Source organism: Seriola aureovittata, chromosome 7 (genome assembly GCF_021018895.1).
Source record: "Seriola aureovittata isolate HTS-2021-v1 ecotype China chromosome 7, ASM2101889v1, whole genome shotgun sequence".
NCBI lineage: Eukaryota > Metazoa > Chordata > Actinopteri > Carangiformes > Carangidae > Seriola > Seriola aureovittata.
Window position 1 is genome coordinate 97,501 of NC_079370.1, and position 15,509 is coordinate 113,009.

The window sequence follows — 15,509 nt, forward strand, 5'->3', positions numbered from 1 at the left end:
TAAAACACAGCACTTTCATTTCTTAAAACACACAGTCCCCACAAATCATTAGGTTTCTACAAGTTTTAAAAGATCTTTTTTGTCAACCCTTTGAGAGTGGCACCGCTTTTAAAAGTCATATAAGTTCAGTATTAGTCTCTAAAGTTTCAAATCTATCTGAGATTTCACATCAAATCTCCATCGATCCACAACACACACAAACAGTTTCAGGATGACCAAAACAGCATGAATGAAACAGGAATTATTTTTAAGGCTGCAGTGCACTTTACTGTAGGTGGGACCAAAATGTGTCACTAATCAGCTTCTTTATTAGCACATTACAAATTGGAAATCGATTATTGGTGTTTCCAAACAAGGACAAGGGTTGATTTCCCTGTCTATAAAGATGTAAGAAAGTAGCTGTTAACCACATCATTCGATGCAATTTGGGCCATTGGTTCCCAACTTTTTTGGTTTGTAATCAACCAAAAAAATCCCTTTAAATCACCTTCCTTTCACTTTTAAAGGCCCAGAGATGTAAAATTACCCTTAAAGTCATATAAAAAAAAGCTAAGAAAATTTTGTCCAGCAGATATTTAGTTTTTCTGCTTTCCTATCTTGATCTTCATTTTATGATTCCTCCAATTTATCTTGCGTTCCCCCGGGGAACCACTGGTTTTAGGTTACCAGTATGAACCGATCAACAGCAGATTCTGCAACTATTCTATAATTGATTAGTCGTCATTTTCGAAACGACAAAAATTTGATGGTTCCAGCTCCTCAAATGTGAGAATGGCTGATTTACCTTGTTATCACAACAACTGAATTCCTTCAGGGGTTTTAACTTTTGGTCAGAGAAAAAAAAACATTTGATGACGTCATCTTGGCCTCTAAAGGATTTTTCACAGGCATTCACGTGCATTTTTCACAATGTTCTGATGTTTTCTACAGACCAGATGATCAACCGAGAAAACAATCGTCAGATTAAATGATTGATAATGGAAATAATCACTAGTTGCAGCTGTAGTTTCCAGATGTGGTTTTCAAAGTTGACTTCAGCCAAGAAACACTAGAAAACTAGTGAAATCACTCACTCACTCGCTTACTCATTCGCTCACTTGCTCAGGCTTCTGCTCCACCTACATAAGAAAAAAGAAATCGTATCTACAAAAAACTTCGCTTGACATGTTTTTCTAGAGCAGAATTTCTTATGTAACTTCACGGTAAGAGGCACAGAGCAGGGCAGAGTGTCCAAGAGGTTAGACAAGCAGGATTGGGACCCAAAGGTCGCCGGTTCGAATCCCTGGACGACAGGAAGAAATGTGAGTCGGGGGAGTGAATGAACAGCGCTTTCCTCTCCCTCGGCATCCATGGCTGAAGTGCCCTTGAGCAAGTGTCCCAACCTGCTCACTGCTCCTAAATGTATATGTGTTCACTATGGATGGGTTAAATGCAGAGGTCAGATTTCCTGTGTGTGTAATCATGCTTGAGCTGTGGCTTTTTAAAACATGTCTGATTCACAACATGACTACCACCTAATATCGCATCCAGGCTGTGCTAAAAATCTGTAGAAAATTTGAGCTGAGGCTTTTAAACTGCATCAGGTTAGGTAATTAAAGTCAAACATGGTGGTATTTTACTTCGATTTAGTCTTTTTCCTGTGGTTAAACTGTGAATCTAAAGTGTTAATTTTTTAAACATATAAGAAGGATGAACCCCAATGTCGTAAACAAGGTCTTGGTTTGAGCAAGACTGCATGATGCAACCTGCAAAGCTGCTGACTTAAAGCCATGTTTGAAAAGTTTCCATACAGGAGTTCACATTTGTTCTCTCACTGCAAGTGAAGAGGTTTACATGTTTACTATCAAACTGAATATAACCGGTGTAAATTTTAGGACATCAAGGCACAAGGCAGCATCAGCTTCAAAAAGGTCATGTTTTTTTAAAAGTTGTTTTGTGTCACTGAGCAACAGGCTGAAACACACTGAACAGGAAGTCAGTTGTGGCATTAGCGGTCAGGCCACATTTTGGTATATTTGTATCAGTGTGCAGAGGGTAGAGAGAAAGAGAGAAAGAGAGGGAGAGAGAGAGAGAGAGAGAGAGAGAGAGCGCAAGGGGAAGATAAAGAAAGAGCGGGAGTGTGTTTGTGGTTGTGAAAGCATGAGCTTGTCACTGAATATACTGTGAAAACTGAATGTGATGAGCGTCTTCGAGTCACGATAATATCAACAGTTTTGTGCGTTGAGCACAAAAAAAACCAACAAAAAAACCTGTAGAAAATCATCTTTAACCACGAGATACAACTGTTCACTATCTTGCATTCTCATGAGAATTTGCTGTCGACAGCCTCTTTTATCCCACTTTCAGCCAACTGTTTCACTTCTGCAGAGCGATGGGCCTCTGAAGGCACTCAGCGTGTCAGAGGGAGACAATCAGCTGAAGAAGAAAACAGGGAGTGCGGTCAAAAGAAAGCTGAGCAGGACTAAATGAAGTCCCGCTAAACACTTCTGTCTTTAAAAAGACATGCAGATTTTTTTTTATACTTTAGCTTAGCATGCAGAATCAGATATCCATCACCTAAAACTATGTTTTACATTTAAAGCCCTTACTTTACAGAATAAAATATAATGTAGCAGTAGCAGAGTAACACTGCATATGTGGAAAAAAGTTGCCTAAACACTTTCGTGGCTCCAGAGGGAGCTGTGTGAAGTCTCAAATGATGTCGCTTGAGTGAATGTTCGACAGAACTCTCGACAATCAAGTTGCATTGTGGGTAATGTAGGCACCAAAAGAAGAATGCATGGATTAAGTTGACATCTTTGATTCTGCTACATTGATGTGGACATTGTTTTAAAATTAGCCATTCTATGTTTCACAAGAGCTAAATGCTAAATCTTGTAATTCACCATATACTTTTGTGTCTTTAAATCTTGAGCAACTTTTATTGGGTTTTTTTATTTAATTTGAAATCAAACTTAAATTTATTTATTTATTAAATTTTTTACTCAGACCTTTTACCTGTGCTTTCTTCAAAATGGGCGTACCCATTACACATCAGCAGCAGCAGCAGCAGCAGCAGGTTGCTGAGACCCCACATGCACTGTTGATTTCTGTATCAGTTTCTCTGCAGCCTCAAGGAAATGCCAAACTGTGTGCCATGCATTAAGATGTGATTAACAATGCTTAAGTAACAATTGAGCTAAAAAAAAAACCACTAAGGGCAAAAAAAAAAAGGAAAGAGAAAATAAAAACAATGCGAAGGCGGCACTTCAATCAAGGCTATGCTCTTCTGGCTATCCGATGAACCCGACCCCCTCTCCACAGGCCTTTAGTGTTGTTTTCCAGCTTTAAAATGACCCACATTTTTACATTGTGCCCCCCTCCTCCACCATTTCCTCTCTCTTGGCCTGTGCCAAAAGGTTCCTCCGCACATGGCGGCCAGGTTTCCTGTAGGCCACTGACAAAGCACGGCACTGACGTACAAGGCCTGAAGACAATGCTCAACTCCTCTAAACAAACACGCACTTGCACCCACTTAGACTGCTGTGGTCGCATCACGCATTACAAATGCACGCGCTTAGTTCGAGCAGCAGACAGAACAACAGGTCCAGTGTTTGCGTGAGATGAAAGTGCCACCTTGGGTTGGTTGTGAGGCCTCGTTGAAGGTGCTGAATACAGGAAGACGGACTAAAATCTTGATTAGACTCCACCTTGAGCTAACACCCCTCCTCCCCCCTCGCAACCCCAATTCTAACGACAAAATAAAACTGTGGCTGAAGCTACTGATGTTCTTTAAGATTAGCCAGCCTCCTGACTCCCTTCACACATAGTTTCACTTGCCATTTCACTCCTCAGTGTTTTTCCCAGTGGTTTGATAACCTCTGAACCTGAACCTTTTGCACCAATAACAGGGGAATACCATTAACTTTTAAGCATTATAACATGCAATGAAGAAACGTTGTCGGTTATACAATAACAGTTACATCAGAGCAACAGAAAAGAAAAACAAACAATGTCACAGCAACAAAACTAAAAAAGCAAATCTTTATGTATCTCTATAAATATTTATAATAGTCCACAAAAGGATGCAGCAGAAAAGAGGGAAAGAAGTTGTGTGCAAATTAATAGAAAATCAGTTCCCCAGATTTTTGAAGACACTGATTTTTGGACAGTGTTGGACAGTCTGTCTTTACATTTCATGTTGTTTTAACACTTTCAAGCCAGTTTTCTATAGTTGGTGAATAATACTGAAACCATTTACAAATTTCATTTTACTCTCCAGTCAGTATTTTAAGAAGCTAGGATACAGGAGATGTTATTTCCTGTAATTTTTTTTTTTGTATATCCTCTGCAAAGTATGGTTAATGATTTCGTGATTCACAATTTCCATTAGAAAAGGGAGAAAATTTAATCCTTAATTGGAAGTTTTCTTCTCTACTAAGAGTGAGTTTTTAAAAAAGTAAATCTGTCTGAATCTGTGGCTCCACTGTTAAATATATATATATATATATATATATATTTTTTTTTTTTTTTTTTTTTTGATTTTTTTTGATTTATAAAGTTCAGATTAAAGTTCCATCTTTATAATCTGTTGTGCTGGTTTTGTTAGTTCTTATAGCCACTGAGGTTTTACTTCTGTTTATGTTTAGTGAAGCATCTTCAGTGGAATAAACTGAGTCTGTGCATGGAAACAAAAAAAGAGTTTCCACAGGTTGTGACCTGACACATTGATGGCAGACACTGACCTCTGTGGCTCTGTTGGACAGGAAGCGCTGTCCGTGGTGAGTGAGGATCAGCCCATTTTCGAGCCGCCCTTCCCCGCAGCCCCAGCCATGCACATGAAGGCTGAGATGACGTCGCCCGGCGGGTTCAGCCAGGCCTCCAAGCAGAGTCCCGAGCCCACCGAGCCAGAATGGGTGGGGTCAGCAGCGCCGAACCCTGGGAAAAGAGGCGAACACGTCAATGGAACCAGGTGAGTCAGGACCAGCCGGGGCCGCAGGGGAGAACAGGTTCCCGCATTATCTGATTGTATCTTTGTTACAGTCCATGCCAACAGTCAGGTGTTTTCCAGACCCTGAAAAAATTTGTTTATTCCTCACTTACCAAATGCAGCGATGTCATTATACAGTAAACCATCATTGATAGGTGAAAATCTTGAATTCCAAACATGGTACTTTTGGAGATTTAACTTTAACTAAAAGGATTACACATGGTCTGTGGTGGGAAGTAATTAAATACATTTACTCAAGTATTGTTCTTTAGTAAAATCATGATGTACTGTTGTACTGTTGCTTCTTCTCCACCACGTTTCAAAAGGAAATGTACTTATTCCACCACTACATTCAGCTGACATCTAGTCAAGTTAAATTTATTTAATTAACTGCTCAAGTTATCCAAGTAAAAAAAAGAAAAAAGAAAAGAAAATATATCTGTAATGTAGAACTTTTTCTTTTCTTCTTTCCCATCACATTAATCATTTCAAAACCCCTCAAGATTTATCTGTTGACCCCCTGCGGGGGGCCTGACCCCAAGTTTGGTAACTACTGGCTGAACTACTTAACTGTCCATGAAGTAGTTTAAAATAGCTCAAAATTAACATTAAAATGATGCTCACACCTTGATGCAGTATTAACAATCATATATTTTACTATATATTGTACTTTTGACAAGTACTTTTTAGAGTTATATTACTTTTTTGAAAATACTTATGCTTATGTATTTTTACTTAAGTAGGATTTTGAATGAAGGGCTTTTAATTGTAACAGTATTTTTACATTGTTGTGTTGGTACTTAAAATATCTGAAGCCCCCCCACCCCCCCTCTCCCCATCAGTTCAAGTGGTTTTTAAACTCTAGTATTTTTAGCTAGCAGTTACTGGGTGTAAATATTTACTAATGACTAATCTCTATGTAAGCAGGGTAGTTTCTGTGCTGAAAACCATTTTTAATTTAGTGATGTTTAACACTTACTTTACAGCTAAGATAAGTCCGAGTTTACAAACCGCTGCTGCACCAGGCTTGAGGTTGACACCACCCTGCTCTTTATAGACGTTTTCACTGGAATCCTGTTGCTCAGAAAGAGCTCGGGGCTAAATTCATAACATGTCAACTACAGATATTAGTAAATACTGCAAGAGGAAATACACTTGCACCCAGCTGAAACTGAAATCTATGGTCTATTGCCAGAGATTAGCAGCCACAGTAATAAAGATCTCATTGAAATGACAAACAGAAGTGTTTTGAGCCATTTCATGATTATCACTTTACACAATGCTTTCTCCTCTTGTCTGTTTCAGCCGTGAGTCCCCTGTGGACTGCAGTGTCACCAAACGCTCCAGACACATGAGTAACGACGGGGCCCCAATGCCGTACCAGGCCTCGTACGTGGAGCCTCGTGTCAGTCCCCAGACCTCCAACCCACCCAGCAGCACCACGGAGGAGAAGAGGGTCATCGTGCCAGCAGGTGAGCCGACTCACTCACACGAGCTGGCAGTCACCCTCTGTCTCACACACTCACACACACACACACACACACACACACACACACACACACACACACACACACACACACACACACACAGAGGACCATCCCCGTCACAAGACAGTTGCCCAAGAGCTGGCACACACTGCGCTTGTGCAATAACAATAACTGAATCAGAGATGGGCACAGCATGTGTTTGGGCATCTAACTCTTCTTCCCCAAAATACTACTACCACCATCAACCAACTGCTGCAGCTTAACAATAGCAGGTTTCAGCTATTTAAAAAGTGTGACGAGCTGGTGTGGACGTTTTCATTTTTCATCAGCCTGCTTTCCTTTTCAACATGATAATGCACACAGGTCACAATATTGATATAGATTCTTAATAGGAAAGAATTTTTCATAAAATTAAAATACTTTGTTTCTTAAAGCATAAATTGGCAATAACCCTAACAGCACCAATGCATATACATATTCATCCACACATGAAAGTGGTCCCCAGCAGACTCCTGTTTGAGTAATGTTTGCTAAAAACTACAGTGCCCAGCTGTTTTAGGAAGTATTATAACTTTTTATTTTTCAAAATGAAACTATATATTTGTGACCCATTTATTATTTTATTTACAGATATATAACTTCAGTAGAAACAAATGGGCTTGTGGCTGGACAGACAGGCTGGGGAAGTCAGAGAGAATTGAGAGACGGACCAACACGTCATTGGTTTTGGTCTTTTCATGGGATTTGTTGACAATTTATGAAATATACAATAGCACCAGCCTCAGTCTTTAAAACATGGATAACTTATATTCCTCAGTTGAATTTCAATCTTATAGAACTGGATGGATGTGTCATTGTTTTACAGACTATTTGAAGTAGATTTTGTCCAAACACACCCCCTCAGAATAATTCCAAGGCACTCCAGTTCGAATGTCATTAAAGTTAAAACGCCTTAATTTCTGCAGTGCTGGCACCTGTGTGCTTCAGCTGGGCAGCATGTGGAGTCAAGTTGATCTAAAAAAATCCTGTTGAATGTTTAAGCTGAAAGCTGTCAGCCAAGCCTAAACACAAGCAGCGGATGTCCCTGTTTCTTTGCTGAGGAAAAGCACAGACATATATGACTTGGAGTAAAGTCAGTGATGTGTCATCACTATCCAGGTAGTCATAGTGAAGGTTTGGACTATCTACTGTAACTAGTCCATTTCATCCTTGCTGTAAATCACTAGTCCAGCCATCTAAAAATGAACCCGATGACACACTTCCCATACTGTTAATATCCCATGAGACTAATTAAATGAGCAGGTCAAGGCAGCGTGTTTCAGTGAGTCAGAGTATGGAGGGATACCACGTCTGAGAGCTGTAGTGGCCGACTTAAAACTCAGCTCAGTGGAATCTGACGAGATTCGTCAATGACTCACCAGCACGAGTTATCCTGCTTTATAATTCGTGGATATTGCATCACGGTAACATGTGTTAACCAAGGACAAACAGGACCCCAGGGTGTGGTGGTTTCTGTTCACGACTAAAGCTCCCGCATGATGTTACGGGCAATTCACAGCACGGTCATTGTTTGCTACTGGAAATGAGCTTACTGTCCTGAATCAGACTGGTGATATATTTTAGTACTGTACCATGACTTTATGATCAATTTCAATCTAAAATGACTGGTTATTAAAAGTTTACATATGTCTGATTCTTGAGATAAGATACAGCTATAAAAATAATTTTAAAAAAGCACAGTAACAATAAGCAGTATACCACGTGCATGTAATTGTGTATTAGAAAGTTTTTATGATCAAAAGTGCAAATTCATACTGAACCAGGGCAAAGCAACACAGTGCCTTAAATGAAGCAGCATCTTCTCATATTCTAATACAGAAGGATTTTTTAAAAGCATGAACTTTCAATCATTTACATACTAACAGGATCTTTCTTCTCAATCTTAAGTATTTTGCACAGGAAATCCTTTATGTAAATATCATCAGTTTGGCCAAAGTCATTTATGTTAATTTCTGTATGACTCCGTACCTGCAACGTCTACAACTTCCTGTTTGTGACATCTTTTTAAAGCCAGAAAACCACAACAGCATTTATCTCAAATTAAATTTCAGTTGAGTTTAAAGTTGATTGTGTATAAACTCTCTGCAGCTACCAGATAATTTACCGTTATAAAAAAGAAATCCTCCAACAAAGTGAGACACTTTGATATAAATCAATGTATCCTGAGTATTTTCTGAGCTACTCTACTCCCTCCACCCTCTGATGTCAGATCCCGAGGTTTGGACACAGGACCACGTGCGACAGTGGCTGGACTGGGCCATCAAGGAGTACGTCCTGGAGGAGGTGGACGTCATGCTCTTCCAAGCGCTGGACGGCAAGGCCCTGTGCAAGATGACCAAGGACGACATGATGCGTCTCACGTCGGCCTACAACGCAGACATCCTGCTCTCGCACCTCAATTACCTCCGGCAGAGTAAGGCTCGCCTTGTGTCCGAGATCTCTTGTCATTGTTTGGTTCTTATCGCCCGTCTGGTTTCAACAACATACGAGGTTTTCATTGTTCCTTGGCCTAAAGTATTTTACCTGCATGTAGCCAGAGGACAGAAATAAAATCCGATATATGTCTTTCTGGAGACTTGACAATTAACCGGTTAGTTGATGGACATAAACAGGGTTTCTGAGTTTAAGTTTAAACTTTTTAAGACATTTGTAATACCACATAGAACGCAACTTAACGGTTATACCATCACAAGTATGGAAAATTAATGAAAACCATGACGGGATGGAAAAGCTGAACATTATTTATTGATGCATGATTTTATTGACATTTATATCACATTTTTGTCAGTGTTCCCTAATAGTATATAATGATCATTTCCAATAGTAACATTAATAATTGAACACGACCTGGACAAGCAGCAAGAATGAACAGATGTATGGATTAATCATTACAAAATAACTCATTTATGGATTTTGAACAAGATCAGAGGTCTGTAACAATAGTACTGAGGATCTTTGAAAAAAAAAAAGAAAAGAAAAAAGAAATCACAGGAAATAATTCATGATAAATATTATTGTGTACAGCAGGCTGGGAAGACCTTAATAAACACCTGCTTATTTTATTGAATTTTTTTGAATGTCACTGTGGCCTCTTTGAAATTGTAATGGGCATAAATACTGTATGACTGCATGTGGCATTTTAACACTCACTGTCCTTTAATTCATAATTTGATTAAGGACACCCAAATTCAACACAACCTCATTCGAGGATATGGACAAAATAATGTAAACAGCTTGAGTGCAATAAGGCACACTCATGATGTGGAAGCTGCAAAAAAAAAATGATGTCATTTCAAGTTAGTCATGTTGTTAAACAAATATGTCTTCAGTAAGCGTTGTAACCAATGTTCCCTTTTTGTCAACGCATGTTTCCTGTGTTTGGTGTACAACACGTCGTCATGATCTCTGACACTTGGATCATTTTCTAGTGTTTGTATCTGAAGCAACAGCAGCAGTTTAGCTTCTGCAAATCACTGTTAGAAATGAGGAGAAATAAGTAATTAACAGCATTGTTCGAATTTAATAAAAGGTCCGATAATTTCTGACCATTTTCCAGTCAGGTTTTAAAGGTAATGTTATGACACACAGGGTGTTTACAGAATGATGGCAACTCCTTATAATATAAATACGATCCAGTACTACAACACCACCACAAACCGGGGCCCCAAAGGTCCCCGGAGTCGAATCAACACCTTTCAGTGTCTTTACCGTCTATCCTTTATTTCAAAACACTGTTCCTGGCACTCTACCACCCAGGTAGGATTGATTTTCTTTGTGTTCCATCTTTAAAAAAAAATTAATAATCTTGATTTTTTTTTTTTTTTTGGTGGTCTTTCCTTTAGGTAGCCCTACGTTTTCATACTCCACAACTACCACCAACAACACACCACCACCACAACAACCACCCAGACTACAGGTGAAAGCAGGTGAGATCATCCACTCTCCATCTCATCATTCAGCAACATTTAGAATCAAAATCTGGTGACAGTTGATGGCCCCCGATACTAAAACTGTCACTGTCAAATGTGATCAAACCACACCCACACAGTCCTGATGAGGCAGATTAGCTGACTTGTGTGTTAAACACTTAATAAATAATAACCAGGATGTTTGTACCCCCCCCCCCCCCCCCCAACTGTAACTTTCATTGTTGCTTAGTCAGTCACAAACACTTAGTGGCAAAATACTAAGATATGAGGATTTGAGACAGTTATTTTTTCCGCCATGCTTTAAAAACACAGCCCCATTTCAGACAGGATGTTAGGGTGGGACCTGCTGTGAAATCAGACTGTTTAAGCGATTCTTAACTGGCTAAAATGAGGCCACAACAGCACAGCTATGTAGAGGAGAAAGAAGTTGGTAACATTTGTTGTGTTTAACTGCTTTTACTGTATGATAATAAGGCATCTATACAAAATGCACATCAATTGCATTCCTAAAAAAAACGTATTGTGTGCAGTCATGTAAAAAGTAAACAAGTACATTTAGGTAAGTATTGCACTTCCTCGTCTAATGCTACGTTATGTTTTTTTTTTTTATTTGACTGCATTCAATTTTTCTGATGGCTACAATAACATATGATATATTTATCAAACAGAATGCATTATAAAATTGAATGAGTGGTTCCCAACCTCTCAGGCTTGTAACACCTTCCTTAACTGTCTAGCCGGGGCCCTTTCATGAATCATGTGTCTTTGAGATTTCCCCTCTAAACGTCTCAGGTGGTTTCATTTAAACAACTGTTCAAGGTCAAATGATCCAATATTTCACATAAAAAAAAGCAACAATTAGAGAATTGTCAGAAATATAAATACACATTTCTGTACCTGAACTATGTTTTTTCTTTCCTACCACATTAATCATCTCACAATCCCTCTGATTTATCTTTACAACCTCTGGAGGGGTCTGACCCATCGGTTAGGGACCACTGCAAACTAAACATGCTTAATATACAAAGTAGTTTAAGTAAGCTCCACCTGGACGAGCTACAACAGTAAAATGCTGATTACACATCAGTCTTGGTGTATTATGGTGTAATTAATCATATATATACACTATACTATCGCTCAACAAGGGCTGTTTTTCTGCAGCACCAGTACTTTTAGTTTTGACTTTTACTTCTAATGTGCTATTATTATATTCCTGTACTGGTACTTTTACCTGTAAAGTATGTATTTCCTCCACTGTTCATTATTTGTTACATGATACTGCCAGAAAAGGTGAAAAGGTCACTTTTAATTTAATGGGTTTGAATCAAAGCTCAGATTTCAGGCATGAATTTACAGCCATAAGGACATCTACTTGAATGATGAAGAGATTTTATAAAAAATAATAACGTGTTGAGTTTCAGAACCATGTCACATATTTTTAAGAGTCTAAAAGGTTCCTTGGTCTCAGTCAACAAAAAAACTTTGATGAGTCCAAAACTCAACAGCCAGTTTCAGACAGGAAACAGCTGCACCGGCACAGGAAATGGAGGGTATGGGTCCTACTCCTGGGACACAATTCACAATCTTGTGGCAACAAGGGTGGCCTGAACAAAAAAATAAAAATAAAAAAATAAAAAAACGCTCACCCAAGAAAGTGTTGGTCATCTCTAGACCCCTAAACCCTTATCATCTTGGTCTCCATTTACTGGCTTCCTTCCTATAGCTGTCCTGTCCCACTGTCCACTTCAAAGCCTTTTTATGCCACGTGCTTGTCACTGTCTCTAGTCTTATCCTCATTTGTGTGTGTGTGTGTGCGTGTGCGCATATAGAGAGCGGGTTTGATGAGATCAGCCGCAGAAACAGCTGGCCGGCAAACACCATGACTGCAGTGCCTAAAGGTAGGACAACAAAAACTGAGGATGATACAAAACGAAACGAAATGATCGTGATGAATTTTTCAAGCACGAACTCCTACTGGTTTTGCATATAACCTGAATTCAAAACTAGACCGCTGCCAACAATCAAACTATTTCACTCAAGTTTTTTCTTTTTGATGTGCAGGTTCTTCCATGGAGCACCAACACAGCACAAGAGTTACAGAGCCTGCTCCAAGAATTGTGCAAGGTATGAAGGCCACTTAAAGCAAATATGATCATATTCAAATTTACACTGTGCCTGATCACAAACTCACATTGTGCTGCTCAAACCTAAAGAGCTACATTTAACATTTTAGTCTCCATAAGACAGAGTCTACAACTGTGTTAGCAGCTGTGTGCTAACTGTGTGTATAGAGTGGTATGCAAACATTTCCTAATGAGCAAAGTACTGGTACTTTTCACCCTGGGGTGGAGGTCTGTACTATAGGGCTGTCACAATATCAGATTTTCACTACACAATTATTGTGGCCGAAAGAATTCATGATAACAATATTAGATATTACACAATAAAAAAAATATATGCAACTATCAGTCAAATTCATCTTTAACTCTGTTCTTTTGTGCGTTTTGTCTCTTTTTTTAGTGAATGAATTACGCTCAAAAATGAGTGTAAGGAGGTGGAGAGGGAGTCTGTAACCTAACTGTACAAAAGCATACAAAAAAATATTTACACTAAATGATGAAAAGGCAACCAGATGAACTGATAAACTAAAGATCCACACGTCCTAATATCTGCCATCATGATATTATTGTGTGTGTATTATCAACACAATATCAATATTTGATTTTTTTTTTTTTAAATCACAAATACTGGTATATCGCGACACTCCTAGTCCATACCAAGTTTCATGACAATCTCTCAAATAACTGTGAAGATTTTTCACTCTGAACCAAAGAGGATGACCACAGTCAGTAGGATTCGTCCTCTGGGGCACTGGACCAAAGTGGCGGGTCGACCGACTGACCAACCCGCACCGGCATTTCTAGAGCCACACAGCTAGCATGGTTAAAAATACTGCACAATAAGTCTCAATCTTTGTTTCATTCAGGGGGTGAGTGACGTATCCGTCCCTCCAACTGCCAGGTATCAGAGAGCACATCACCAGACCTATTTTGAATCACTGAACAAAACTGGAAGTGGGGCTGTGATTTGAATATTTCACCCCATCAATAAGCACTTGCTCCATGTACTAGAACAACAGATTCAAAATCAGATTCTTGAAGCCATTTAAGAGTAAATTTAGGGGGGACTGGAAAACACCGTGGCTCAAAAGATTATTAAAATGACATCTGCAAAGGACAATGTTTTAAATTAATAACATACTTTTTCTTCTTTACAGACCCATATCAGACATTAGGGCCCATAAGCAGTCGGCTAGCCAACCCAGGTAAGAACGTAAACCACTGCAAGATAAACCAACGAGGATGACACAAATGAGGCCTTTACACTGTCTGCTTTGGCAACATGAGAGAAAAGCAAGCAAGGGCTGGCACACACACACTTACTTTCTAAAATGAAGTAAATGATAAGCAACACCTGTTGTGTCAGCAGAATTGCATCACGTTTACACTGAGATGAAATCTGGCTTCCCTCTCACCAAAATGACTGTTTGCCCTGCTGTTTCCTCACAGAAGGCCAAGCCCTCAGCTCATCCAAGAACCGAACAGGCAAACAAAGTCCATACAAGCTCCCTGACCCCAGCGCTCACAGGCCTGTGGGTAGGTTTCTGCCCCGTTGTCTCACCCTTCCTCCAAGCCACACAGTGAAAAGGTCACATTTGGTGGAAAAAAAAAAGGAAAAAAAGCTGACTGAGATGTTAAGATATATCAAGAGGAGTTGAAATGTTTTTTCTCCCAACTCAAAATGCTAATGCTACTTTTAAAGGCTGTCTGATGGGCATGGCTTAATATTACATTTTCTGTCTCGCTTTGTCAGTACCAGATCCCTTAACTCTCTTCGCTTCATTGCCCCTTCCAGGTTCAGGGCAGATTCAGTTGTGGCAGTTCCTGCTGGAGCTGCTGTCCGACAGCAACAACGCCGGCATCATCACCTGGGAGGGCACCAACGGCGAGTTCAAGATGACCGACCCTGACGAGGTGGCCAAGCGCTGGGGCGAGCGCAAGAGCAAGCCCAACATGAACTACGACAAGCTGAGCCGCGCTCTGCGGTACTACTATGACAAGAACATCATGACTAAAGTGCACGGCAAGCGCTACGCCTACAAATTTGACTTCCAAGGCATCTCGCAGGCACACCAGAATCACGCTGCAGAAGGAGGGATTGTTAAGTACCAGACTGAGATGTCTTATGTCCAACCCTACCACAGCCACCAGCCCAAAATGAACTTCATGAGTGGCCACCCTGCACCTATGCCCGTCTCCCCCGGCAACTTTTTCGCCCCACCGTCACCATACTGGAACTCCCCCAACAGCCCCATCTATCCTGGGACAGCCATGACCAGGCATCCCACCACTCACTCCCACCTGAGCTCGTACTACTGAGGACAGGGCATTTCACACCTGAACGGGATAACACGGGAGTGAAACCCACGAGCGCGAGAAGAAACTCATGCACACGCCATCCAGGATGTACCTGAGCTGAACCCCGTCTAAGATGAAGGTGATATGACGCTACGGTCTGTTTTATAAGGGCATTATGAAGTTGTCTGTCACATTATGTTGCATCATGGTCTTAAAAATGGACAGAACATGAGGGTAAATTAATTCTGTAATGAATGGAAAGGATTGGTATTGTACTCTACCAGGAGTTTTCTTTTCTGAATACACTGATGACAATATATTACCAGTCATTCAGTTGTTATGAAACCAAGTTTTTTTTTTCCATTTGTAAGTACATTGTTTGATAGTAATCCATTGTAAAGACAGAAGTCATACCCTTTACTGTGTGAGTAGCATAATGGTTTTGTAACGGTTCTTTTCACATAGGTCAAAATAGCAGTTTTCACATTTAATGTGACTGACATTTGTAAAAGAAGTTGTACAGAATGACTGTCATGTAGCAATTTAACATTTACTCGTGATGTAAAGCTAATAAATAATGGTTGTACCTGAAAATGGACTCCAGTGACTATTATCATTTACAGATTCTTTAGAGGAACGTGGCTTT

General features: G+C 39.8%; 1 protein-coding gene across 3 annotated transcripts in view; it reads left to right on the forward strand.

The window, feature by feature from the left end:
- Positions 1–15,457, forward strand: part of fli1rs (Fli-1 proto-oncogene, ETS transcription factor-related sequence) — a 17,637-nt gene extending 2,180 nt beyond the window's left edge. For 2 of the 3 annotated variants that reach the window (XM_056379713.1, XM_056379714.1), the window contains exons 2-10: positions 4,746–4,951; positions 6,275–6,441; positions 8,726–8,929; positions 10,359–10,442; positions 12,275–12,343; positions 12,507–12,569; positions 13,723–13,770; positions 14,015–14,101; positions 14,361–15,457. In XM_056379713.1, the coding sequence (XP_056235688.1) occupies positions 4,746–4,951; positions 6,275–6,441; positions 8,726–8,929; positions 10,359–10,442; positions 12,275–12,343; positions 12,507–12,569; positions 13,723–13,770; positions 14,015–14,101; positions 14,361–14,884 (1,452 nt within the window). In that variant the 3' untranslated portion in view covers positions 14,885–15,457. The remainder of the gene's footprint in view (positions 1–4,745; positions 4,952–6,274; positions 6,442–8,725; positions 8,930–10,358; positions 10,443–12,274; positions 12,344–12,506; positions 12,570–13,722; positions 13,771–14,014; positions 14,102–14,360) is intronic. The other variant, XM_056379715.1, reaches the window with a different exon arrangement.
- The last annotated feature ends 52 nt before the right edge of the window (positions 15,458–15,509 follow it).